Source organism: Sceloporus undulatus, chromosome 5 (assembly GCF_019175285.1).
Source record: "Sceloporus undulatus isolate JIND9_A2432 ecotype Alabama chromosome 5, SceUnd_v1.1, whole genome shotgun sequence".
Taxonomy (NCBI): domain Eukaryota; kingdom Metazoa; phylum Chordata; class Lepidosauria; order Squamata; family Phrynosomatidae; genus Sceloporus; species Sceloporus undulatus.
In genome coordinates, this window is record NC_056526.1 from 75,985,500 (window position 1) to 76,013,302 (window position 27,803).

General features: G+C 38.3%; 2 protein-coding genes across 6 annotated transcripts in view; one reads left to right on the forward strand and one right to left on the reverse strand.

Moving 5' to 3' along the window:
- The window catches only part of MOV10L1 (Mov10 like RISC complex RNA helicase 1), a 54,171-nt gene extending 52,821 nt beyond the window's left edge, over positions 1 to 1,350 (reverse strand). For 4 of the 5 annotated variants that reach the window (XR_006104314.1, XM_042470933.1, XM_042470934.1 and 1 more), the window contains exon 1: positions 752 to 886. Coding sequence is in view for 4 of the 5 variants with exons in the window: in XM_042470933.1 (XP_042326867.1) it covers positions 752 to 845 (94 nt within the window). In the remaining variant the exon portion in view is untranslated. Of the gene's footprint in view, positions 1 to 751; positions 887 to 1,080 lie in introns of those variants that run through there. The other variant, XM_042470932.1, reaches the window with a different exon arrangement.
- Positions 1,351 to 10,412: 9,062 nt separating this feature from the next.
- Positions 10,413 to 27,529, forward strand: MLC1 (modulator of VRAC current 1). Its single transcript, XM_042470818.1, has 12 exons — positions 10,413 to 10,546; positions 11,258 to 11,441; positions 14,874 to 14,963; positions 16,846 to 16,899; positions 16,994 to 17,095; positions 18,899 to 19,000; positions 20,438 to 20,509; positions 20,602 to 20,718; positions 21,541 to 21,597; positions 22,925 to 23,047; positions 23,828 to 23,989; positions 25,156 to 27,529. Exons 2-12 carry the CDS (start codon positions 11,262 to 11,264, stop codon positions 25,228 to 25,230), a joined length of 1,134 nt encoding a protein of 377 aa, XP_042326752.1. The 5' UTR covers positions 10,413 to 10,546; positions 11,258 to 11,261; the 3' UTR covers positions 25,231 to 27,529.
- The last annotated feature ends 274 nt before the right edge of the window (positions 27,530 to 27,803 follow it).

Consider the following 27,803-nt stretch of genomic DNA (forward strand, 5'->3'; position numbering starts at 1 on the left):
TAGGGAATTCTGGGAATTGTAGTTTTGTGAGACATTTAACCTTTTCTGTCAGAGAGCTCTGGGGCCTCAATAAACTACAGTTTCCAGAATTAGCTAGCACTGAGCCACAGCAGTTAAAGTGGCCTCAAACCGGAATTATTTCTGCAGTGTGTTTTGGATCTGAATTTAAACAAAGCAAAACAAAACTGCAAAACCCAGCACTATACATTTCAACCCAATTCTACTTCTTTGCAATTGATCACATCAGTTGGGAAAGTTATTCATGTGTCATATTTAGATTTTTAAATCTATGTTTAACCTGAGTGCCTAATCTGGATGCAAAGCAAATTTATGAAAGGTGTTGTTCTAGGAAGTGAAATGTGAAAGTGGAAAGGGAAAACTCCTATTCCTGCTCCCCAGGGTTGGCCTGCCATGGGGGCCAAACAAAAGCCACTTTTGTCCTGCCCACCCATAGTGACCAGACATGTCCTCTGAGGCTGAGAGAGTGTGACTTGTCCAAGGTCACCCCACTCTGTGGGTTTTTGGACTCTGGTCTTCTCCAGGGTCATAGTCCAATGGCTCAAACCATCATCATTATCATCATCCCACCACCCTTTTCCTAAAACTGAGACTCACAAGATTAAAAACAGTACAATTAAAAACACAGGGAAAAATGACACATTAAAAACAGAATTATTACAATATTAAAACAGATTACATTTAAAAAAACAAAAACCAAATCCTTTTCCAGGACATGTCCTCCATTTTCTACCTTCTGTCCAGGAAAAAATGTCAAAAAAAATTTGGACTAAGGAGCACGAATTCACATTTCTGTGAGTGTTTTTAAGTTTTCCTTTGTCCTCCATCCACCCCCGAGGTCCTCCATTTTGTCCTCCTTTGGGGTTATTATGACATCTGGTCACTACCACTGCCACCTCAAAAAAAAAGAGAGAGAGCCCCAAAAGCAAAAACCAAAGTGTACTGTTGCTTTTTAATGTTGTAAGCCGCCCATAGCCCCAGCTTTGGGAGAAAGGCGGGCTATAAATACAATCAATAATAATAATAATGATAATAATAATAATACATTGCCCCTCCTTCTACCTCTGCTTGTCAGGGGCTCTTCCCCTTCTTCCTCGGCCTTTCGCCAAAAGAACGAGAAGCCCTTGGATAAGAGTTGGAGCATCTTCTCCACCAGCAAAGTCTCAGGAGGCTCGAAATGGCGGCAGCCAAACAGCCTCAAAAGCCCATGGCTCTAAGGCTTTTTATACTGTACAGTATAAGGAAATGGCAGCCACGCCTCTTCTAGCCTAGTCTTAAGGAAGAGGAGGAAAGGGAAAGGCCTTGGGAAGGACCTGGGGAACTAGTGGTGCTCCCTCAGCCCTCCAAGGGAGCCCTCAGAGGCCAGTGGCATTTTGCCTTTCCCTGGGTCATGTGACTCATGTCCTCCATTTTGAGTTGCTTAGGAAGTGTGGCCACCCTGAAGATGGGGGGAGAGAGAATAAGAAAAGCAAAATGGGGGACTTGGTTTCAAGGGGTTCTTCAGGGTGGCCACACATTTCCTAACCACAAAGAGAAACCATCTCAAAATGGAGGACATGGCCCAAGAAAAGACACAATGTTTGCTTTTCTCTAAAGCCCTTTATGGGTGACCCTATGGAGTTTCTTCAGAAGGGGTCGTTTGCCTTTGGCATCCTCTGAGGCTGAGAGAATGTGACTTCATCTTGACCAAAGTCAACCCTCTCAGTCTCAGTGGGTTTCCATTGCCCAAGCTGGGATTCGAACCCCGGTCCTTTCCAGAGTCCGAATGGAGTTTATATATATCACATGGAAGCAAATCCCATGCAGAAATGGGATTTTAAAGTAATAATGAATAGGGAGAGGCAGATTATAATAGAACATAAAAATACACATAATGCAATTAACATCGACATTACGCAGTCCCCAAACCCATAAACTATGCTCAAATTATTATTATTATTATTTTCTGAAGATGCCAGCCACAGATGATAGCGAAATGTCAGGAATAAACTCTTCTAGAACATGGCCACATAGCCTGAAAAAAACAAACCCAAAACTATTATTATTATTATTAATATTATTTATGTCTCGCCCTTTTACCAAAACTGGGACTAAGAGCGATTTACAAAATTATTAAAAACAGTACAGTTTAAAAACAGAGAAAAATGTTACATTAAAACAGAATTCAATATAGTTGAAAAGATAAAGAAAGGTGTTTAAAATACGCTTTAAACCACTATTAAACCACCCTGGCTCTCTGGCTCTCGAAAAGGCAAAAACATTCAAGAGAAATAGAAATCCATGCTTTATACTAAAAATGGAGGGCATTTTGAAATTCTTCCTGGGCAGAAGGTTAAAATGTAGGCTATGTCCTGGAAAAGGAGGATGCCTGGTCACCCTATCTGAATTTATTGCATTTTATTAAATTTATATGCTATCTTTCTCCCAAATGGGACCCAAAGCGGCTCACAAAAGATGCTTATAAACAGGGTGACAAGGCGTCCTCCTTTTCCAGGACATGCCTTACTTTTCAACCTTCTGTCTTGGAGGGATTTTAAAATGTCCCTCATTTTGAGCTTCACTAAGAAGCAAGGATTAATATTCATATGAGTGTTTTTGCCTTTTACTGTATTTTGGAATATCTTCCATGCCCTACATTTGACAGTGCCTTGTTGTCCTCCTTTTTGGTTAGGACATCTGGTGACCCTGCTTACAAACACCAATAGTAGAGTTTGAAAACACAGTTAAAACACCACATTAATTTAACAGTCGAGAAGGTAAAATCCTTTTGAAATGCCTATAAAATTTTAGCTTAACAGTTGTGCCTCCTTAAATGATGTTTTTCTTTCATTCCATAAATATTTAGAGCCCAAAACTGGACATGCTTCCAGTAACCTTGAGTGACTGTGGGAGAGGGAATTTCAGCAGGTGTGGCTTGTTATCTGGTTGTGTGAGAAGAAGTAACAACTTGAATTTCCTTTTTCTACACAACAAAGGTGTATGAGCCTTTTGCAGACTTCGGCATTGCTGACAGTAAGACACTGTGGGTGCATCTACACTGTAGAAATAATGCAGTTTGACATCACTTTCTGTAGCTCCAACCTACATAATCCTGGGATTTGTAGTTTTATAAACTCTTTAGCCTTCTCTGCCATGGAGTTCTGGTGCCTCACAAAACTACAAACCCCAGGATTTTGTAGGATGGAGCCATGGCAGTTTAAGTGGTGTCAAACTTCATTATTTCTGTTGTGGATGCACCCCACTGAAAATGGTTTATACCCAGAACACCTGTGTTTACTGTGTTTACATTACCTGGTCTGCCATTTTCTCTGGGTGCCCAAACTACAGTATATCAATGATATATTGCATTTTTACATTCTTGCAGTGCTAGAAGTTTGGGGACTGAAGGAAAATTTACACATGCGTCTCGTTCTCATTTATTCAAAGGGTCTGCCTAATTGGGATTAACCACTGGGTTTAGATTTAATTGCTGCAAAATTGTTACAGGCTGAGCTGCAATCTCATCTATGTTTATCTGACAGTTTAATTGAATTAGACTTCACTTCGGAAGAGGTAAACCAGGTTATTTAAACATTGCAGTAAGATCCTGAGTTTGGAATTTATTTTTGAGGACCTCTTTATACAATTGCAGAGCAGTAGGGCTAACCCCAAACTAAACATTCCTATGTGTTGTTCCTCCTGTAATATCATATATATTTAGACATCCTCTCAAACCCTCCAATTACTGTTGGGTGTAATCCTGTATACATGTATTGGCGTTTGGACAAATTTTAGTACCATCAGTGTACTAAACTCAGAAGTAAGTTGTATTGTACTGTATTCAGTGGAGCTTATTTTCAAGTAGTGGCGCAGTTTTTAAAATGTTGGATTAGATTAGAATTTAGGAGATTCTGTTTCAAGATCCCACTGAGCCACAAAACTCATTTGCTGGTCTTGGGACAGCATACCCTGCAACGTTTCATAGATGAAAACTGGGATATGTGTGGCTGGGCAACTTCAGAGTGTGGTCAAAAGGGTTTTGCCAAAGAACAAGAGGGCAAAAGTAAATGAGGAAGAATACATAAAACTTATTTTAAGTAGAGAAACTGAGGCTGCATCTGCACTGCAGAGATAATGCAGTTTGGCACCACTTTAACTGCCATGGCTCAATGCTACAGAATTCTGGGATTGGTAATGTTGTGAGATATTTAGCCTTTTCTGAAATGGAGATCTGGTGACACAACAAACTACAAGTCCCAGGATTCCGTAGGATGGAGCCATGGCAGTTAAAGCTGTGTCACACTCAACCCCCATAACTAGGGTTGCCATAATTCTCTTTCTTCCACAAAACCAGGACAAAGTGTAGGAAAAATGTAGGGCATGATGTAGGATGTTCAAGGAAAATGGAGGACACGACCAACTAAAAACCAAAAACATTAATAAAAACAATATAAATTCATGCTTCTTAGTCATGCTCAAAATGGAGGACATTTTGACATTCTTCCTGGATAAAAGGTTGGGATGTAGCTTTGTGTGGTTTGTGTCTTGGACTAGGACTCTGGAGACCAGGGTTCGATTCCTTGCCTATTGGGTGACCTCAAGCAAGTCACACTCTCTCAGCCTCCTCAGCAGAAAGCCATGACAAACCTCTGAGCAAATCTTGCCAAGCAAACCCCAGGATAGGTTTGTTTTAGGGTCTCCAAAAGGCGGACAACTACTTGAAGATACACAACAACAAATAACAACCGAGTAGTGTACTTTTAAGTGTAGTGGAGGGTCTTCTTCTTCCTAATTCCCAAAGCAGAAGGCTGTTGTTAGAATGGGAGATAGCAGTGGGAGTTAGGAGGATGTCCTGGATTCCTCCTGCACCCCTACTCCTGAATCAGGAGGCTGCAGTCTCTCATTGGAGTTAATCACACTGGGGTTGATTTCTGCGTTGAAGAGAGATTAAAGCATTTAAAGCATCCAACAAATAAAGTGAAAATGGTGAGTAATTGCGTGAATGATGATCACACACAATTGCACAAATAGTGATATGGGAAATGCATTGTCACTGAAATCCTGAAAGTAAAAAAGATCTGTGTTAATGCTTCTTTGTGACCTCTTTAATGGTGGGTTTTGTGTGATGCCGTGTAAAATCATTTCATGTAATTATGCGATTTTTCCATAATATTCATGGGATAAACTCTTAATCTCAGTTGCGTGATAAACTCCATTGACACAACAGCCTTCCACCTCAGGAGTTAAAAGGAGGAAGAATCCCTGGATTCCTCCTCCACCCCACTCCTAAAGCAGGAAGCTGATGTCTCCCATTCACACAAGAGCCCCTCATGGTTCATGAGTGGGGTACAGGAGGAATCCAGGGATTCTTCCTCCTCTTAACTCCCAAAGCAGGAGTCTGGTGTGCTGATGGGAGACAGCAGTCTCCAGTTCCCGAAGCAGAAAGCAGAACTGACACAACAGCCTTCTGCTTTGGGAGTTAAGATGGTGGAGACTCTCTGGATTGATGCACTCCAGATCCAAAGCTGGAGATACATATGTCATTGGCACACAACAGCCTTTCTCACACTCATTGGCTCCCTATTTCTCCTGCCTGCTTTTCCATCTTTCATGGATGGGGCCAGGTCATACCAAGAGGACAGAGGAACCCAGAAAGTCCTGCCCTGTCTCCTCCTCCCAGAGGGTGTTTGAAGCTCAGTGGCCAAATAAAGGAAAGGCCTTATTTGTCCCATTTTCTGACCTCTTCTGCTGAGCTCCTTCTGCTGAGTCTTACAATGTATGTTAATGCTATGCCCTGTTTCTTCCAAAAGGGAGCAATAGTGGTGTTGCTAGGATGGTGATCATGATACCACTCCACTTATGGTGTCACCTGGTGCAGCCTGCACTCCCATGCCCCATAGTAACACCTATGCGACAAGGCCGGCACAGGCGAGAGGCTTCTCAGTCACTGCTCAGCCAGCTACTTGGCTGCTGCACCCAGGGTGACTGGGCGGCAAAGAGAGCAGTGATTGAGATTGGTTGTTTTGAATGTACAGGAGACCAGTAGACCTAATATCAAGAAATATGTGCTGTGGGGGGCACTAGGATTGTCATCCAAGAGGAAAGAGGGCAGTAGCCCAAAAAGGTTTGGGGACCACTGGGGTAGTAGAACTGCAGCATTAGTAATAATTTATGTCTCAATGATTTCAGTGAGGCATAATTTAAAGTACTTTACTCCAGATCCAAATCCTTGTCTAGTGGGTGTGTATTTCCTTGTTCAAGAGACACCAGGAGAAGTTCTTCATGTGAAATAAGAAGCACAAATAATTGTAATAATTGTTATTATGTTTATTTATATCCCGCCTTCCTCCCAGTACAGGGACTCAAAGTGGCTTACAAATCTAAAACATATCAAGTTAAAACACTATAAAACATGCAAAATACAAGTTAAAAAACAAGTGAACAATTCCAACAATTAAAAACATTACATTATTAAAAGTTAAAGTTTAAAACTCTTTAAAACAAAACAGCATCCCTGTCATGTGAAAGCCTGGTGGCATAGAAACGTTTTTAGCTGCCGCTGGAAGGACAGCAGAGATGGAGCCATCCTAGCTTCCCTAGGGAGGAATTTCCAGAGCTTGGGAGCAGCCACTGAAAAGGCCCTTTCTCTTGTTCCCACCAAATGCACCTGAGAGGGTAGTGGGACACAGGGAAGGCCTCTGTCGATGACCTCAATATTCTCGGGGGCTCATACAGGGAGGTACAAACCTTCAAATAGCCTGGACCCAAGCCGTAGGCCTTTAAAGGTCAAAATCAGCACTTTGAATTGTGCCCAGAAACAGACTGGCAGCCAATGGAGCTGTTGCAACAAGGGAGTTATATGCTCCCTGTAGCCAGCTCCAGTTAAGAGACTGGTTGCAGCTCTTTGGATCAGCTGAAGTTTCTGAGCATTTTTCAAAGGCAGCCCCATGTGGAGTGCATTACAGTAATCCAAATGGGATGTAACCAAGGCTAGTACTACTGTGGCCAGGTCTGACTTCTCCAGGAATGGACGCAGCTGGCACACAGGTTTTAGCTGTGCAAAGGCACTCCTGGTTACTGCTGATTCTTGGGCTTCCAGGCTCAGTGCTGAATCCAGAAGTACCCCCAAACTACAAACCTGAGTTTTCAGGGGAAGTATCACCCCATCTAACACAGGTTGAATCCCTATTTCTGGATCTGTCTTTCGACTGACCAGGAGCACCTCTGTCTTGTCTGGATTAAGGTTCAATTTCTTTGCCCTCATCCAGTCCATTATAGCAGCCAGACACTGGTTTAGGACAAAAACAGCTTCCTTGGAATTAGATGGAAATGTGTGATAGAGCTGGGTATCATCCACATACTGGTGACACTTTATTCCAAAACTCCATATGACCTTCCCCAGCGGTTTCATGTAGATGTTAAAAAGCATAGAGGACAGGACTGAGTCCTGAGGGACCCCACAGGCCAGTGACCAAGGAGTCAAACAGGTATTTCCCAGCGCCACCTTCTGGGAGCACCCCTCCAGGAAAGAGTGAAGCCACTGTAGAACAGTACCACCAAGCCCCATCCCAGAGAGGCATCTTAGAAGGGTACCATGGTTGATGGTATCAAAAGCCACTGAAAGGTCCAGCAAAACCAGCAGGGACACATTCCCCCTGTCCAGGTCTCTGCAAAGGTCATCCACCAAGCTGTTTCTGTCCCATAAATAGGCTTAAAACCAGACTGACATGAATCTAGATAATCTGTCTCATCCAGGAACGCCTGGAGTTGGGAAGCTATCACACATACAGCACCTTGCCCACAAATGGAAGATTGGACACTGGCCTGTAATTATCTAGTACAGTAGGATCCAGGGAGGTTTTCTTCAAAAAAGGTCTTACCACAGCCTCTTTTGAGCATGCTGGAACCCTGGCTTACTGTAGAGGGATTAATCAATTCCCTTACCCACTCCACCAGTCCTCCTCTGGCCTATTTAATAATCCAGAAAGGGCAAGGGTCTAGTATACATGTGGTGGCTCTCACCTCTCCAAGGAACCTATCCACATCCTCAGGCTGCACAAACTGAAAGATATCCATCAATACTGGACATGCAGGAGCCAAGGTTACATCCACTGAACCTGTATCAACTCTGGCGCCTAAGTCAGAGCGAATCTGAACAATTTTATCAGCAAAATGGTGGGCAAATTCCTCAGAGTGAGCTGTTGAGTGGCTTAAATTCTCTTCAGGACCAGATCGTAACAGATCCCTGACCACTTGAAACAGCTCAGCCGAATGATTCTGTGCAGCCCCAATAGTTTTAGTCAAAAAAGCCTTTTCGCTGCCTCTATTGCACCACCATATGCCTTCAGGTAGATTTTAGTCTGCTTTTGGTCAGAGTTTTCTACCACTATCACTCAAGTCTTCGTCTTGTTCGCTTCATTGCTGCCAGCTCCTTAGAGAACCAAGGGGCTGGTTTAGCTCCACTCCATGAGACCAGATGCTTTGGAGCGATTGTGTCAACTGCCGTGGTCATTTCTCCATGCCAGGCACCATCCAGAGCTTTGACAGGCAGCAGGAAACTCCTCAAGAGCCATCAGAAATCCATCTGGATCCATAAGCCTCCTGGGGCGGACCATCTTAATGGGTCCCCCACCCCTGCAGAGGTGAGTTCCAGCAAGTCTAAACCTGACCAGGAAAAGATCTGTCCATGACAACGGAGCAATAGAAAACTCCTCCATTCTCAGATCACTATCATCTCCCCCTGTACAGAAAACAAGTTCTAGAGTATGCCCAGCAGCATGAGTTGGGCCAGATACCACTTGGGACAGCCCCATAATTGTCATGGTGGCCATGAAGTCCTGAGCTGCTCCAGACAGGGCAACCTTGGCATGGATGTTGACGTCTCCCAGCAATATAAGCCAAGGAGACTCCGACATGACCTCTACATCACACTGGGAAATTACAGCAGAGTGAAACCACTTAATCTGTTGTGGCTCTGTCTTATGGAATCCTGTGTTGTGTAGTTCAGTGAGGTATTTGGGACTCTGCTAGAGAATTCTAGTTCACTCCATGAACTCCAGCACTAGAGCTCTTTATCAATAAATAAATAAATAAAATTCCAAGTACCTCACTGAAACTGCAAGATTCCACAGGACATGACATTTAGAGTTGCATGAACCAGCTAAAGGTGTGGTATGGCTACATCTCAGGATGGTATAATTTATGTATTACATTTCAAGGCAAAGCACTGCTACATAAATTTCAAAGCTGCTATAGTAAGCCCCTCTGCTTTGTAACAGAGAGATGAGAATATTGCATTGTATCAACAAAAATTTCACATTTTAGCTTGGACTAAAGTTGATTTCTAAATCTGTCAGAAGTTGGCTTAGAATTAATGAACAACTTCACTTATTAGTGACATATTAGAAAATGAAATTCATGTTTGAATCTTTTTTCCTTTTCTAGAAGTATAAATGAACACTTGAGTACATTGAAATTTCTGCATTTAGCAACCTGGTTGTTTACAGTTTGGTGAAATCCTAATTATCTGCAAAACAACAATAATTCTAAAAGTGCCAAATATCCTTTTATACTTCCAAGAATAAAAAATGTTTCAATTGAGTTTCTGTTACGATTAGGTAGTTTTTCAGTGTTGTGCTGCTAAAGTTGTTTTGTTGTTGCAAAGAAATTGTGGGACTGTACCAAAAGCTCATGGCATTATACGAGTTGCCAGCGTGCCAGTATCTCCAGGGTAGATGGCATTCTTTGTTGCTTTGGTTTCCTAATAAAGGAATGAGGTTAAATGGAGCCAAAGCCATTGCATGTTGTTGTTTGCTAAGCTTTAGTTTGTCTTGGGTTTTGATTGGTTTTTAAACTCTCTTGTATAAAACCAAATATAAAATATGAAGCAAGAGTGCAGAGTTTATGTAACATTCTTATGTAACTTTAACTCATTTGAAATCAGTGAGATTTATTTCAAAGTACATATGTTTAGGATCTCAGTAGCAGATTTGGTTAAAAGATTCACATACAAGTTCTCTTTACCTTTCCTGCTATGGTCATATGTTACAGTGCTTCATGCTTTTGGGGTTAACTATTTAACAATTTCTCAAGATTAGCCAATCATACCATAAGTCTATATATTTCAGATGTGATTCCCATTGAGTTCAGGTAAGTGTGTGAAGATATGAAGCTTTTTTCACCAAGAGCTGTAACACACAATCATATGGAAGTGTATATTAAACTGTGAATGAAATATTCTTTAAAATAGATACTGCCTCAGGTTTTGCTTGTCCTAAAGCAATGATGAAATTAGCCTTGTGAGAAAATGGTACAGTAATTTTTTAGTGTGTTCTCCTCATTAAAATTCAACGAGCATCCCCTGTTCTCTGGCTTAACTGTGGTTTTTGCTGTGCCTTTGTTCCATGTATGAATAGATCTTGTTGAAAGCCAAAGTGGAAGAGCAAACTTTTCAAAGACAACATGAATCACTAAGCAGTGAGACTATAACAAAGTGTATAGGCAACTGTGCTCTCAAAATTATTCAGAGTTAACTATTTCATCATTTAAGGTATGTATGACAGATTTTAACAACTGATAAACATATGGTTAGGTTAGTCAGTTTACAAAGTGTTGTAAATTAAAAGCTGATTATTTGCATTTATAGAACAAACTATGTTGTCACATTATAAAGCTTTCAGCAAGTAAGGTGTCAGAAAGTAATGTGTTTTCAGGTATCTCTGCTTTGCCTATTTCCCTCTCTTAGATGCCTGCCTGGTACATTGAAATAAAAGTTAGGAACTATATATTAAAGAACACTTGTTAACCTCTTGATATAAGTTGAAGAAGTTGTTGAAAAATAGTTTTGATATTTTGTGAATTTCTCAAACTGAATTCATTAGACTGATATCAGTTTATATAAAATGTCACTAATTATTAATTGATTGCATATTTCAGTTAACTGTGGTTGGCATGTATAATTCTGCAGTAGTTAAAAATATAGATAACTAAAATTATTTACTGTATTTACTGAACAGTTTGTACCATAGTCCTAAACACATTTACTATGCAACATGTAGTCCCTTCAGCTGTGCTGGAATATACCTTAACACCTTGATTCTAACCACATTATTTGACAATTCTGTTGAAATGTATGTGATATTACATATCTGACAACATGTACTATATGATGAGAAGTTAAAAAACCCCTGAGGAAATGGAGAATGGCATGAGATTTACTGGAGATCCCAAAATCGAAATAAACTTTGTTTTCTCTTTAAAGAATTATGACCAAGGAAGAAGCTTACCGGGAAGAATTTAGCTATGACAGAATGCCGACTTTGGAGCGTGGGAAACAAGAGAATGGAAATTATGTTCCGGATACTAAATCTAGTGACCTTCAGCTATCAAAAAGATTTCACCCTTGCATTGTTTATAGAACATGGATCTATTCTTTGCTGATGGGAGTAAGTATGAATTGTTATAGTGGCCTAGTTAGGCTGCAAAAGTTAGGGCAGTGCTGCAGAGATAATGGCAGAAAAAAACCTTATTAGAAATATTTGAAATTAAATCCTAAAATATAACATTTGGGTTAAAATTCTTATGATGTTAGCAGCACAACACTATGCATATTTCCTTGGAAGCATAACCTTCTGCATTCAGTGAGACATATTTCTTGATACAGTATGTCTGAATTGATCCATTAATTTGTTTTTCTACCTGTATGTCTTTTCTATTTGTCATGTTTTACAAGTTCACATGTTTTATTACTGTCACCCAACTTATTATGTTATCTAATGGATCTAAAACAAATGCCACAGTAAAAGTTTGGACTCGGTCCATAAACAGCTTGGGTATCTTCCAATCACACACTTTGGATTACTTTATTTTTTTGGTTCAAGACTGCACATTTATTAACTGATTTTGCCCAAACTTGATACTTAGATTTTGTTGACATCCTAAACATTTATCTGCAGGTGTGGGGCTATTGGCAAATCTTCATTTAAAAAAAAAAAAACAACACTGGGTTTTGATGCTGTTCTGCCAATATGTAGTATGAAACAAATTAAATATCAGCAAAATTTCCTAGTTGTAGGATTGCAAGTGCTGCCAGTCAAACTTTTGTTTCATTCAAATAATAATCAAAACTATCAACATTAAGGTCGGCAATATTCACTAAATTTCTTAGTTGCATTATAAAAGTGAGTTTGGATGTCAGAGACAACAGTTATCTCAAATATTGTCAAGCTCTTTTTAGGACTTCTAAAAATTATGTAGCACCATAAAAAAAAGAAAGTGGAAAAAGTGGGATATAAAACAAGACAAGGGAGAAATTTCTGTTTGTCACAACTGAGGAAAGAATTTAACCCAGGAGAAGGTTAAAACGTCTCTGGAAAATTAATGCTATCTTTTGGAAGGAATGGAGGATCTCTTTAGACCCCTTTGAGGTCAGGATATAGGATTTCAATTTTAGATCAATATTATCATCACGAAAGAGTAAATTGAGATCAAATTTCCAACTTTTGAATTAGCATGCATCCTAACTGATTGCTCTAAAAATGAAGTTTGTCTCTAAGCAGATTAAACTTTCTATTACCCTGAACTATAACCCAAAATATCTGGTCATGCAGACTACATATCTTTTCAATTATATAATTTATGTCTATGAACAAAACAGTGCTAAGACTGCTGAAGGCCATTTGCAAGCACTGTGGGGTGGGATGGAAGTGCCTACCCCCTGCAGATAAAATGATCACCAGTGGACTGTCACCTTCACCTTTGAAGGTGACACAAACACAGTTCTATGCTTGTAGATCTATAGATGGCCTTCAGCAAAAAAGAAGCCCAGTCACAATATTCTGGCAGCATATTGATAATACAGGCTGAGTATCCCCTTTGCCCTTATCTGGATTTCCAAAATTCGAAATACTCCATAATCTGCATCTGAGCAGGTATGCATAACATTGTACTCTTAATTTAATTGGGTCAGGTACATCAATTTATTGAGTCTATATGTGTGTTGGAGGGCCTGAGCAGATGTGTAGGATAATTCATGGTATCCTGCCCCTGGTCAGTCCCCAGGCCAGTGTGGTGATGGGTGGATGTTTACATGCCCAGTGTGGCACAGATGACACCCGGAAGCCGCCTAGAAGCTGTCCAGCTGTCCAGACGTGGGCGGCTTCAAGGCTCTCTGGAGCATCTAAAAGCTGCCCTAGGGCTGTAGCAGGGCTGGAAAAGCTGGCTTTTACCTACCCCAAATAGGAGTGGATTTTTTCTGCTCTTGTTTGAGGCGAGGTCAAGGTAGATTAGGGCCATGGCGTGTGTTTGCTATGGCCCCAATGCATCTTTGGCAGGGGTGGCTTCAAACCACCTCTTCTTGCCAGTCTGTTCCAGCCCTGTCTTCTTTTAAGGCCCCCATCGTGGCTCAGTCCAGGACCATTGGATTGGCTGACCAATCCTGGCCTGGGGCTATTGGCCTGCTTTGCCTGTACAAGATGACACCAGGCCCAGGGGGGGGGGGGGACATGAGTCTTCTGACCTGTCTGTACAGGTTCTAAATGTGTGCTGAGTTAGTATGAACTGCAGATGTATATAAGTCTTAGCAGCAGACTGTTTCACTGCTTTCCATTCAGTGTAGAAAAAAGGTAAATAAAGTTATCAATTCATCTGATCACTAGTTGAATAGTTGTCTAGGCAAACAGAGAAAGAATTAAAACTACACCTTTGTTGTGTTTTTAGCTATGATGTTTCCCAAGGATGTCTAGAGTATGTAAAGAACTTCCTAATTTTATATTCATTGATTTTTTTTAATTTTTGATGCAACTGTCACTATGCTATATATATAGTTCCAAATCCGTAATGAATGTGAAAAGGTCAGCTAAACATAATTTGTTCCTGGTTATTTTCTTCTCAGTTTATCTATAGGTTTGAGTGATCAGGGTTGTAACCATCATTTTTGTGAGCCTTTTGTTAGGTAAACTGCAGAAATACAAATATTCTATTTATGCCTTCTGCATCCCAAAGGCTCAAGAAGAATGCCTTTAAAAAGATATTGCAATTTGCCAATATTGCCAAAGGCGAAAGCCTAGTTCTTTGTATTTTTGGGGACTTTTTTACAACATTATAATAATTTTATAGTCAGACCTATACTGTAAAACCTGCCTGTTCACAGGTGTTTTTTGGTGGCTAAAACTTCCAGCACACTTGCTACAAGACAGAGAAGTAACAACTGAGGCTACTGATTATTTTTTCTCAGTACCTTGTTGACCAGAAATGCTTGTAAAAACTTTGGAATGCACCACTGCATAGCCACAAGATGTAGACACACTGTCTGCCTTTGGTTAAATGCTTTCATTGTGTCTGCCAAAAAAGAAGCTTGTTTTCTTTAGTTAGCAAAAGTAGCTGTTGAACATTAAAAAAAAACCCAAGTCTGTGTGTGTCTTTTGAAAAGTAGTAGTTAGCTGTAATAAAAACATTTGTATATATTTTCCATGTAGTTTGTGATGAAAACAAGAATTTCCCTCAACAATTGCACAGAAAAGAGAAAGTGACTTATTTGTGTGAATTTTCTCACCATCTTAGTATAACTGGTGATAAGTACTTTTATGTCATTATATATGAAAGCTTCCGAAGTTGTTGTTTTGCACTATTATTGCCAAATCATTGCATAATAGGTTTAAGATTGGAAGCAATAACATGTTTTTTTTACCTTCTCTTTTTTATTTCACTATCATTGCTGCAGAAAAGCCATTATTAAAGGATCTATTATTATTATTATTATTATTATTATTATTATTATTATTATTAAAGGATCCAGTATATTCTTTAAAAAAACATACCAACTTTCACAGTTGTTGAGTTACCAATATTTTACCTTCTGTCAAATTTCTGTGTTTCAGACTTGCATACTTGTGACGTCTGGATTTTCACTTTATTTGGGGAATGTTTTTCCATCTGAAATGGATTACCTGCGCAGTGCAGCAGGTTCAGTAAGCATTATATTTTATTTCTCACAAATATTTTATGTGTTTCAAAGGTCTTATTTCAAATTTATCACTTTAGTCATAGTTAAACTGCCAACATGACTTCTTTACATAACTCTTTGCTCTTTTTTACATACAGTGTTTATTATATATATAGTGGTTGCAGAATTCCCTGTGGATACTAAAATCTGTGGATGCGCAAGTCCCATTATATATAGTGGCATAGTAAAATGGCATCCTATAACAAAACAGCAAAATCAAGGTTTGCTTTTTCGGGATGTGTGTGAATATTTTCAGCGTGTTTCACTGTCAAACAGCTGTTACTGTCAGGATGTTCCTCCTAATGTTGAGGTGGAATCTCTTTTCCTGTACCTTGCATCCATTTCTCCCGGTTCTATTCTCTGGAGCAGCAGAAAACAAGCTTGCTCCAACCTCAATATGACACCTCTTCAAATACTTATACAAAGCTATCATACTGCCTCTTCTCCAGGCTAGACATACCCTGCTCCCTAAGCCTCTCCCCATATGGCATGGTTTCCAAACCCTTCACCATTTTGGTTGCCCTCCTCTGGACACGCTCCAGCTAGTCAACATCCATTTTGAATTGTGGTGCCCAGAACTGGATACAGTATTCCAGGTGAGGCCTGACCAAAGCAGAAGAGAGTGGCACTATTACTTCCCTTGATCTAGACACTATACTTCTACTGATGCAGCCTAGAATTGCATTGGCCTTTTTGCTGCAGTTGGGAATGGGGACAGAATTGAAAAAGGACCAAGAATGTCATTGAGAGGAACCATTCAGATATATATCTTCTAACAAAATTTTATCATAAAACATTTCCAAATTACCCAGTATACAGCTTAGTAGGGGAGATATCAGTTGTTTACAACTCTGACTGTAGAAGATGTGAGATAACAAAACATAGGACATTATTTTGACTGCATGAGACCTGCATGGGTTGAGTCTTGCGGAAGTGGGCAATTCAGCATACCTGCTAAAGAGTAGTTTTGAGGGGAAAGCATTGCATCTGGCCTTAGTGAATAATATGCAATAGTTTGGCACAATCAGATTATTTAGATAGACAACATGTTGAAAGGGTCCCACAAACTGGATATCTAAAGAAATGGGCAAACAAGACATGGAGGAATTGGCCTGAAGACTACAAAATGCAATATCCTACAAACCATATTTATTAAATTTTAATCTGTCTCATGAGCCAAGGGGTAAAACAGATGGGTGGATAGGAGTGGCCTCTGACTGCTCCAGCCACAATCAGGCCCTGATCAGCCCAGGACTACAGCAACCACACAGCCAACAACATGGTCCCAAACAGGCTTCCGGCAGGAGCAGTTTTTCACCTCTCCTTTTTGGGCTGGCTCTTGCAGCCTCTATGCAGCCTTGGGGCAGCTTCTGGCCACTCCAGGAGTGTGCGTCATCTGCATGCCGCAAAGCAGCCTGAAGCCAGTCCTGTTTTGGGCCTAAGTTAGAGAGCAAAGATGAAGACAAGCCAACAAAGGCCAGCTTTTGGGTAACAAACGTGGACCACCTGATAGCATAGTTGTCCAAAGCAAGGTGACCTAGTAGTCCTTTGTCACACTTAGAAACAAATACTTTGAGGATTTGATAATACAGGATTTCAAAAGTGGCTTACTGTGTTTAAAAATAACATATTGGGCTGCATCTAGTTGTTAGTTGCAGCAAAAGAAAACCAACTGAATCAATAGGAATTTGATACATCAAGACTTACATACATTCCACTGGTTCAGTACAGTTTTCACCTTGCACTATCAACTGGATGTAGCCTATTGTGTGCCATGCTTTTGGGAAATTGCTATACTCTTGGTGTTCTGGTTTTTATGTTGTTCTCTTAATTTTATTCTTTCTTAGTGTATTCCTTCAGCAGCTGTGAGTTTTGCCATAGCAAGAAACAAAATTAATGTGGTAAGTACTTTAAGTTTGAAAAACTGTTAATAATTCATTGGTTTAATTAAAGTAAAGTATTATTATTATTATTATTATTATTATTATTTTACAGATACCCAATTTTCAGATTCTGTTTGTATCCACATTTGCGGTTACAACAACATGCTTAGTTTGGTTTGGATGTAAACTTATCCTGAATCCTACTGCAATAAATGTGAGTTGAAAAAAAAACAGCTTTTAGTTTGCTGTTTGATACTGCGTTTGCTTCTTTAATTAAGTATATACAGAATCATTAACCAAGTTAATCAGGTTTAATCAGTCATTGCCGCTGTATTGCTTTTGTTTTTAATATGGATAAATATAATTTCTGTCTTTTAGGTATAGTGCGACTAAATTATTCGCACAGTTTTCACTGAAGTAATGGAACTTAAGATAGTTATAACTAATTTTTCACATTGACTCCAGTTAGTCCTAAGTATGACATACTTGCTCAAGATCTAACTCAAACTTACTGCATAGCAGTAAGGAGCAGCACTGCGCACTGGAAAAGGCAATGGCACGCACGCTACCACGCACCACGCACTGCCACAGGCACAAGCTTGAGCATCTGCATTTTCCCCTTACGCGGGGGCGGCGGAATAGATCCCCTGCATAAGGGAAGGGACAACTGTACTCATAAATCACTTCAAACCACTCCTTTTTGAACGAGAAGAAAATAATTTTTATTTACAATAAGGACATATGATGGTATTTCTTTCGGTAATTGGTTCTCAAAGCTTGTGGTTACAACATGTCCATCACTTCATGTATTACAAATTGACTTTGTTTCAGTTCAGTCAATGACTTCAGTTACACTTCACTTGTGTTTTAGTTCTTTACACACATCTTCGACTAACATTTATTCATTAGGAGTATAAATCCTATGAATCTATAGTGTTATTCATAAGTTACAACTCTACAGAATCATGTGGATATGAGCCTTCCTTAGCTGACTCTCCACTTCTCAAAGAAGGTAATACTTTAAACTGATTTCAGAGGACTTTTATTTCCTTGTAAGATATTTTCTCCTTATATGGGAATTTAAATCTTAATAAGACTAAACCTTTATTTCCAGCTGCACTCTTGGCAGTTCTAAGACACACTCAATGGCTATTCCTCTTCTTTTAGCTGCTCCCCAGGCTGGCCCTCTCCCTTTTGCCAGCCTATCTCTGATTGGTTGCTCTGGACATTTCATTCTTCCATTTTTGGTATTTAGAGTTAAATCCATGAGTGATCATAAATACTGAAAATATATTACTTTTATTATTCAAGAATCAGAACTTGGGAAAGTTATTTTTGAACTATAATTCCTACAACTCCACAGCTGGGCTCATAACTTTTCTAAGATATGTTGATATTTCCTTTTTCAGTAGATCCTATATGTAAATATGTGACTAAGCTGAAGGTAGTACCGATTTCAAAATACATTTGTAACATCATAGCCATTAAAAAACTAGAGCAGTGTTGGCTCTGTCCCATATAGAAAGCTGGTTGTATAAAATGACCTCTTATGTCATATAGCCAGTGTTAAAATATGCCAATGGAAATTATCTATTCTAGAATTTTGAAAATTAGACATTCTTCATGGGAATCTGCTTCACAATAGCATTTTATATATAATTTACCAGCCAGTCTGGTGTAGTAGTTTGAATGTCTGGAGATCAGGGTTTGATTCCCCGCCCAGCCATGTAAACCTACTAGGTGACCTTGGGCAAGTCACACTCTCTCAGCCTCAGACTATGGCAATGGCAAATCTTCTCTGAACAAAAAAGCTTGCCTTAAGGTTGCCATAAATTGGAAACAACTTGAAGACATGCAACAACAACAACAAAATTCATGAGGTCCCTGTTTTAGGAGATACCATTGCAAACTGAGTGCTTGGATTCATTCCAGACAGCAATGTGACTTTGGACTGTTTGATATATTTTTGTAAACACATCTGTATTAATCTGAATTATTACATACATTTCATACACAGATAAATTTCAACTTGATTCTCCTAATTCTACTGGAAATTTTCATGGCAACTAATGTAATAATTTCAGCTAGGTCAAATGAGGAGTGCTGCAGAAGGAAGAAAGTAAGTTGTCTTTTCTTTAATATTTTAAAAATACCCTAAAGACTCTGTTTCAGCAATTTTCATGAATCCCTTTCTCCACATTACAACAACATCTGCTTTTCTTCATACATATACTTAGGGCCTCAGTCAAAACATATCCACTTAAATTGCACAATACAGTATAGTGTAGTTTGGATGGCAGCAACCCATTCAAAGTCTGTGTGCTGCTGAATATTGTTCCTTGTAGCATGTTTCAATTGAGATAATTTTGGATATACCCCTAGTTCTTTCCTTTCTTATGTCTGTATTTTTATGGACGTTAAATATTTGCATATGGACAAATCGTTAATAGCAAGATCAGTAACTTCCTTATTCCTTTCAAAGGATAAAATTAATATCCATGTTATATTCTGCAAATAAAGAAATATAAACCTCCACTTTTATACTTTTGTTGTTAATTGTGCTGTGCCTATGCAACTACAGTTCTAAACAATACAAAATCTACATGTGAAATATTGTCTGTACCTGTGCTAAAATATTCCTTTGCATCGATACATGCCACCAATGAATAGTGTCACTTCCAACTTGAGTTCTATGCTGAAAAGACCACAAAGAAATTACTGCTGGTGTGAAATGAACTGTCCTCCAGTCTTATAGAAGAATAATGCTACAAACCTCAGATAATTTATTTTACATTACTAGTCCAGGGTGAATGTCCTTCCATATGTGGGAAGCCTCTTCTGAGAATGGAAAGGTTTTGCATGAATAAAAAGAACCACAGTCAGCATGGTCTTCTGGTAATGAAACTCATCCTGTTGCATAATGTCTCAAGAAGCATTCTTGCTCATGGTTTGCTGGCACAACTCATTGCACAATCTCTTATACAGAGTCTTACACAGTGTCATAAGATACCCATTTGCACTAACGCCTTGTCATTTAGTCTTCAACTAGATCTTGGGTAATGGTTTGGAGAATAGTGTCATTACCAGAATTTCTTTCAGCAGTGCACCTCTGGATCAAGTTGCCTATCAATATAATCTTCCCTCTGACCAAGTTTAGAAATAACTATACTATTTCAGCATGAGTAGGTGACACTAAATGAACATATAGATATGTGTTTGTGTGTTTATATATAAGTGTGTTTGTTTGTGTGTGCTCATATGCATATGTAGATGATAAAAAGGTGTATATATGGGAAGAAAGAGGCCGTCATTAATTTTTCTGTGCCAAAGTAATTCACATTTATTTGCTACATAAGAAGAAGCTGTCTAATTCACATAAAGAATATATGTATGTTATATTTAACATGAATTTAAGTAAGAGCATCTCCATTTCTGAATGCAGAGATGAATGAAAAAGGTACCAGTATAGTTATTGCCACCCATAGGAAGCATCTGCGGTGTAAATACTAACACCTGACAAGGTATTTCCTTACTTGATCATCTTTTGTTCTTTTAGACAACTATGTATGATAGCACCAGCACATTGAATAACATCACCTTTCCAACGCGTATCCTAAAATCCTATTCGGTAAGAAATCTTTGTTTAGTCAAAGTACTATCAATCTACTATAAATTGGTTATTATATCTAAATTCCCTATACATTCTCTCTTTTGAAAAAGGTAATTGAAGTGATTATTGGAATTTCTTCTGTGTTTGGTGGAATAATCGCTTTGAATATGGACGTGCTAGTTCCAGGCCCATATCTTTCCGTAACTTTCTTTTGGATCTTAGTAGCGGTAAGTATTGTGCAACTGATTAGAACTTTTTATAAAATAGTTCAGTTCAATTTTGTTTAAAATCACTGAATTATGCCTATGCATTAGTAAGTAAAGACTGGACATTGTGGTTGTTATTTATGTATTAAGTATTGATATTATTAACAACATCTGTATGTGTTCCAAAGTAGGAATCTGGTGGGAAAGGATCCAGGTATATTTCCTACCTGCTCTATTATACTCAAAGTTCTAGATTAAGAAAACAATGTGACAGTATAAAAATAAAACAACCTGAATCAAAGACAAAAAACATGGGATATTAAATACATAAAAGCATAATGTAAAATACATTAAATTACAATAATATACATAATTATTTTTTGCAAAGAAGAGATGGGATAATATCTCCCCTTAAAAGCTGTGATAAATTGCACATTTTCTTGGGAGTATGGACCCATACAGACAGGCCAAAATAAAGCTGCTTCGGGTCATTTTGGAGGTATGTGTCCTAAGAGTTCGAAAGCTGCACCAAAGCCTAAGGACTGGAGCTTGGCTTTGGTGCGGCTTCTGGACTCTGGACATCATTTAAACAGCATACCTCCAAAGTGACCTGAAGCAGCTTTATTTTGTCCTGTCTGTACCGGGCCCTTTGTCTCATTAAAAAGAGTGGGGTTTAACTTCTGAAGAAACATGTATGAGAGTGCAGTGTAAATCAACTCACTATAATCAGGAAGTGCAATTGATACATGAACATGTTTTCCCAGCATTAATTGCTCTGTGAAGAATCATAGTATGCCTTAATTTCTGAATCTAAACATTTTTTCTAATCGGATTTTCTTCTAGTGTTTTCCCAGTGCCATTGCAAGCCATGTTGCTGCTGAATATCCAAGTAAATGCTTGGTAAGTGTGTTAATAAAATATTGAGTTCTTAGTAGCATTTGAGTGGATTGATACCGTTTTGCATGGTTTTGCTGTTATTCATAAAATAAATCCAGTAGGTCTCAGTGAAAGCAAAACCATAACTAGACTGATACGTTACTTCTAACTTCTCGGTGTCATAATGGAGCTGTCATTGCCTACTGTAATGCCTTACATTGATCTGATAATAAACACAAAAAGAAATGGCTTTGCAGTTTTATTATATTGCTCGAAAAACCTATGTAATCAGAGATAATAGTGGGATAAACAGTTCTGTATTTCTGAGAGCCAGCGTGGTGTAGTAGTTGGAGTACTGGACTATGCCTCTGGAGATCAGGGTTCAGTTTCCTGGTTGAGCATGAAAACCAGCTGGCTAACCTTGGGCAAGTCACACTCTCTCAGTCTCAGAGGATGGCAATGGCAACCCCCCTCTGAAGAAACTTGCCAAGAAAACCCTTTGATAGGTTCACTTTAGGTTTGCCATCAATAAAAAATGACTTGGAGGCACGCAACAGCAGCACCAGCAGCAGCACCAGCACAACATCTGTTTCTCAAACATTTCAGTTAGCATTTATTTACTTTACTCTCTTCCATTCAGAATGTCTACAAGGATCATAACAATTATTCTCTGTTGGCATCCACTCACATACAATACCGGGTGTCATGTTCCTAGTCCTAATCTGTTCTGTTTCATGGTTCTGTTGCAAGATTTTATTATATACTTACATAGAAGTCTGAGTGTTTTATGTCATGATGCAGGCAGATGAAGTAGAGAAGGTGTTTAATAATGCAATCCCATCCATATTTATTATTTATTATAAATTTATTATTATTATTATATGAGCTCAGACGTAAATCCCAGGATTACAACCTAGTGGTTCTGTTGTCAGATTTTGTCCCAGTCTTGGTATATCTAGGTTTTCTTCTTCCTGTTTTCACTTTGTTTTGGCTTCTGTCATAATCCAGTGTTCATCCAGAGTTTAGTATGCAGTACTTTGAAGTTTCTGTGTCTGCTTGGATATTTTAAATGCTTTGGGTACTCTGAACATATACTTATATAGTTAATATATACTTAGTAATTTTAGGTCTAAATATTTATGAATGTGAATTTCTAGTATTTTATATTTAGTGTTCACTTCTCCATAGAGGAAGGTTAATGTTAGAATATGTTTTTTTCTATGAATAAAACATTGCAAACTTCACTTGCACAAGCTTAGGAAAGTACACAAATATCCATGTACCTTTATATTGTTTAACAGTGTATATCTCTTATCGTCTAATCTATATCACAACTATATCTTTAATTTAGGTAGAAGTCCTGATTGCCATAAGCAGTGTTACATCTCCATTGTTATTCACAGCTTCAGGATATTTGTCCTTCAGTATAATGCGCACTGTTGACATCTTTAAAAACTACCCACCAGCAGTTCAAGTATGTATTGTTTTAAGTTATTGTGGGGAGGAGTATCTTGTGTATCTTATGAGCAGGGCCACAATTTTCAGTGAAAGTCACTAATTTCTGAGAAATCTGAAGTTTAATAAATGAAAGCAATTCAATTTTATTGATTTACTTGACTTTGGAACAATTATGAAGAGAAGTAGTAACAGTGAGTTATAGATAGGGATGAGTGGTTTGTGGATTGAGGATGAGAAATCGTGAGCCAGGAGGTTAGGGAGCAGAAATATGAAAGGGACAAGGGAAGGCTGGATGATGTGGATTTATTTAAACTAATCAGCTAAGGATGGATTCCAGAGTGTAGTAAAAATTGTGAAAATATGGTAGAAACCAAGTCAAGGCTATATTGTATTTTGCTGTGGTGCCACTTGTGCATTTTCTAATTCTTGGAATGTTTTAGAGATGTTTATCAATTGGTTGGAATCTATTTATGTTTCAACAGTGAAACTATTTGCCAATTTGCATTGTGCCAAATATGTCAGTTTTCAAGAAATTATTTCAGTAACACTGTAAAGCACAACAAATTTATTCTTGCCAGGTATGGTAATTGAATGTGCTAGTACTTCTGATTACAGATGTCCAAAATAAATTTCTCAACCACTTCAAAATAACAGATTGAAAATGAAGTATGTTTGTATTCTTTGTGTGTTGTGTACTTCTGCAACTATTTAGATATATACATAGCAATCCAGTTTATGTAATTTATATACAAATTATTTTGTGCACATGTTGTTCTGTTTATGCACTGATTTTCAGCAATCTTACGATGTGCTACTCCTACTTCTAATGCTGATGCTGTTAATTCAAGCTTTCCTGACCACTGGTACTGTCATCCTGTGTGTAAGTTTCAAAGCAAAAATGCAGATGCATGATTTACTATGGGCTGTGCCACCAAAACAAGGGTACAAAACAGCAGAGGTAAGTTAAAATTTACATTTTAAAATTTGTCCAAATATGAAATGTTTCAGATCACTCTTTATGTTTGTGTACATGTGCATTAGGGATAGAAAGAATATTCCAAAATGTTCAAAAATGGTTGAAAAATATGTTTCTCAATTGTTGAGAAACCCTGGTGAGAAGAATCTCTGACTGGCAATAATCTTTGTAATGCAGGAATTATTCTGTGCAAAATTATTCTGTGTACAGAAAGCCCTATTTCCTGTGCAGAAAATGTTGTAGTTGTGGACTTATTCTGCTCAAAATTTCCATAGTTTTGGTAGCAATTTATGCACAAAAATAGCAATTTATGCACAAAAGATAATATTTCTGTGCAGAAAATGCTGTTTTCTGCACAAAAAATATATACACCAAACTGTTATACAGAATAATTCCCAATGTGCACAAAGGAGTCTTTCAAAATGGCACACTTTTCAAAGGCTGTCTCAGTGGGAAGAAAACTCCTAAAATAAATCAATAAATTCAAGAATTTATTAAAAATTACCTCCCTAGTGTCTGCATGCATCTGCTTGATGAACAGAAAAGTGATAAATAAATGCTTTTAATCATCATCATCATCATCATCATCATCATCATCATCATCATCATCATCATCATCATCATCATCATCATCATCATTTAGGTATCAATGTCATCACTATGATTCTTTAAAATATGGAGGGCATAGTTCTTTAAATTAGAAGTAAATGATATACTGAAAGATTTATTATGAACCGTAAATCTACTGATATGTAGATCTGAACTGTCCTAACCAACCATCTGATTGTAGTTTTTTTGAAGACTGCATACTACATAATGGGGCTGGGGGAGAAAAAACTCAATATAGGCCTTCATCTGGATGTGTATGAGTGATTATATCCTTGTTTCTCCCTTTCTCCCATCTTTCTGTTGCCTCATTTTAATACTATCTGAATATACACTATAAGTTATTTCAGGGAAGAACACTTTTCTGTAAACTACTCTCTACCCTGAAATTGGCATTTAAGTAATTTTTAATGGATGTTTAGGTCAGTTTATTGGAATGGAAAAACTATTGTAAATTATATTTTTAAATGTGTACAGAACTATAAAATATTACTTTCTTGTCTAACACTGATGCATTTTTCCATTGAAACAATTTATTTTAGGTTTCCAGTAACAGCATGAAAGATTTTGACAAAGAGAAGGCATGGAAAGCTGTTGTAGTGCAGATGGCTCAGTAATCTGGACTTGAGAAATTGAACCAAGAAAACTGTTAAATTAGGGCACGTTAATTTTTGCATTTGGAATTGCTGTGGTCATGGTCTCAGAGCAACTTATTTCATAGCATCCCCACTAAATAATTCAAAGTGGTTTCAAAATAGCAGGATATTCGCAATAAACAATTGCATCTTTCTTGAAAGTAATGCAGCTTGTTCCAGTAGAGTGTGCATCTGACTGTAGTTTATTAAAACTGTAGTATGTTTTATTAGTAAAGAAGCTTTACAGCAGTGACACAGTAAATAGAAATTAAGACCATCCGAACAGTAAAATACACTGCATATACTCGTCTATAAGTCTAAAAATTTATGCCCAAAAATTGACCCCAAAATCTCGGGTCGATTTATTTAGGGGTCAATATAGTAATGTAATAGCAGTTCTTTCAGATTTCCCCATGCAGTGGGAAGATAGTCTCTTTTTCTCTGGAGCCAAACAGAAAGAGTCCTAAGTGATTAATTGCTTTTAAACAAATAAACGGAGTCCCTCTCCTACTTGCTGTCTGAGGAGTGAAGGACGAAACGAAAGTTGAAACAATGAAGCAAAAAGCCTCAGTTAGATTCTCTTTTGCTGCATGCACACAGACACACACTGAAGGAGCCTCCAAGTTTTACCCTTGACCTATCCACGGTTCATGGCAAAATCCATAATTTTGGCCCCAAAACCTGTCCTCGATTTATACATGAGGTCAACTTATAATCGAGTATATAAGGTATGTGGTTATGTGGTATTTCTAAAGATATTAATATAATTGCCAGTATTCAGTTGGTGTAATAATTTAACCCTCACCCAGTTGGATTAAAAAAAAACTTTTATGAATGACTTCTTTGGTATTTTCTGAATCCAATATATTGTAGGGTATAAAAACACTTCATGTTTGTGGGTGTAGGAAAAAAAGGTATTGGAGAATGTGCAAACATCCAGAGCCAGAAAACGGATATCCACATGGGATAGAACGTTTGTTTTAACTAGCTGCCAGGCCTTGTTTTTTGCAAAAATGTAACCAACATAATTTTTCTGCTTTAAAACAACTACCACATTCCTTTGATATCACCCCAGCATAGGAAACAAATATTAATCCTGAAGGAACATTATTGGTGTTATTTATTTGCAGGAAACCCTAGCGTTAAAGATAGTATAGGATTATTTTCAAGTGTAATAACAAAAAATCTATTTAGGGAAGTGTCTCCCATGAAATCCAACTTTGTGCATTGATACATGATGCATGTCATTTCAGTGTTGCAGTGGTCCTTGGAAAGAAATTTCCCACATTTGATTCATCTGCCTACTGCAAAAGTAACAGCTGGGTGGAGTTGCTATAGTTTATTCTACTAACATCCATTAAGTCTTTAGTTAGCAGACCAAGTTTCTACTTCAAGACTGGTAAAAAATTGTGCAACAGCATATTTCATCCAGTGCAGAAGTATTGTTTAACCAGTGTTGTCACCACAGTGTAACCAACATGTGCTCCATGTGGTGAACCAGGCTTCGTGATATGATAAATATCTCCCTTGGGAGAATTGTGGTTTTTAAGCATTACAACAACACCACCTTTTTATTTCACATTTGATTGATTTATTTGTCATATACTGCCAGAATGTACATTTACCTCTGAACTCAACCACCTGCTTATCAATGGTTGGTTCCTTTCTTGGTCTGAACTATTTTTGAAGTTGTTCAGCAGAGTCCCTGTGTCTCAGAAGGCATCTAGTTTATCAATGACAGTGCTTCATTCTTATTTTCATATTGAACATCAAGTAGCTTATTCATAAAATTCTGATGGAGAAGCGGGATAAAAATAAATTATTATTATTATTAAACATCTTCAGCTTCACCATTGTTTAAAGGGGCAGCTTTCCAATGCTACCTGTCATCGTTCCTAAAAGGCTTCTTGTCTGTGATGCACCCCTACCAGGAGCGATAGACCAATGTATGTCTTCAGCTCAATGGTGTCAAGTGCTTTCACACTGACTTTCATAGAGTTCCTCTCGTTCCATGTCCTGAATACTAATTGCACTGATCTATTTGTTTAATGAATTCTGTAGGATAAAGGATGCTTTATGTGAGGATTTGTTCAAAGGTTTCTGTTAGTGTTTCCTCATTTGTATCCTTCTATGCCCCTGTACCTTAATAACTTATGTTTCTAGATGTTGTGCAGATGTGTCTGTAGATGTTTACACCAGATGTTTCCATTCCTGCCTTTCATGACATGAATAGCCACACTTGGGTCTGTTACAGACTACCAAAATAAAGCTGCTTCGGATCTCTTTGGAGGTATGCTATTTAAATGATGCATGGGTCCTAAGAGTCCGGAGGTCGCGCCAAAGCCACACCATTCCTAAGCACTGGAGTGCAGCTTTGGTGCAGCTTCCGGATTCTTCAGATGCATGCATCGTTTAAACAGCATACTTCAAAGAGACCCGAAGCAGCTTTATTTTGGTAGTCTGTAACAGGCCTTGATTCTTCTTGTGGAGGATCAGGGGAGCTGCATGTGCACTTGTTTTTCTCCCACCTCTAGGTCTTCTACTCACTGGATGAT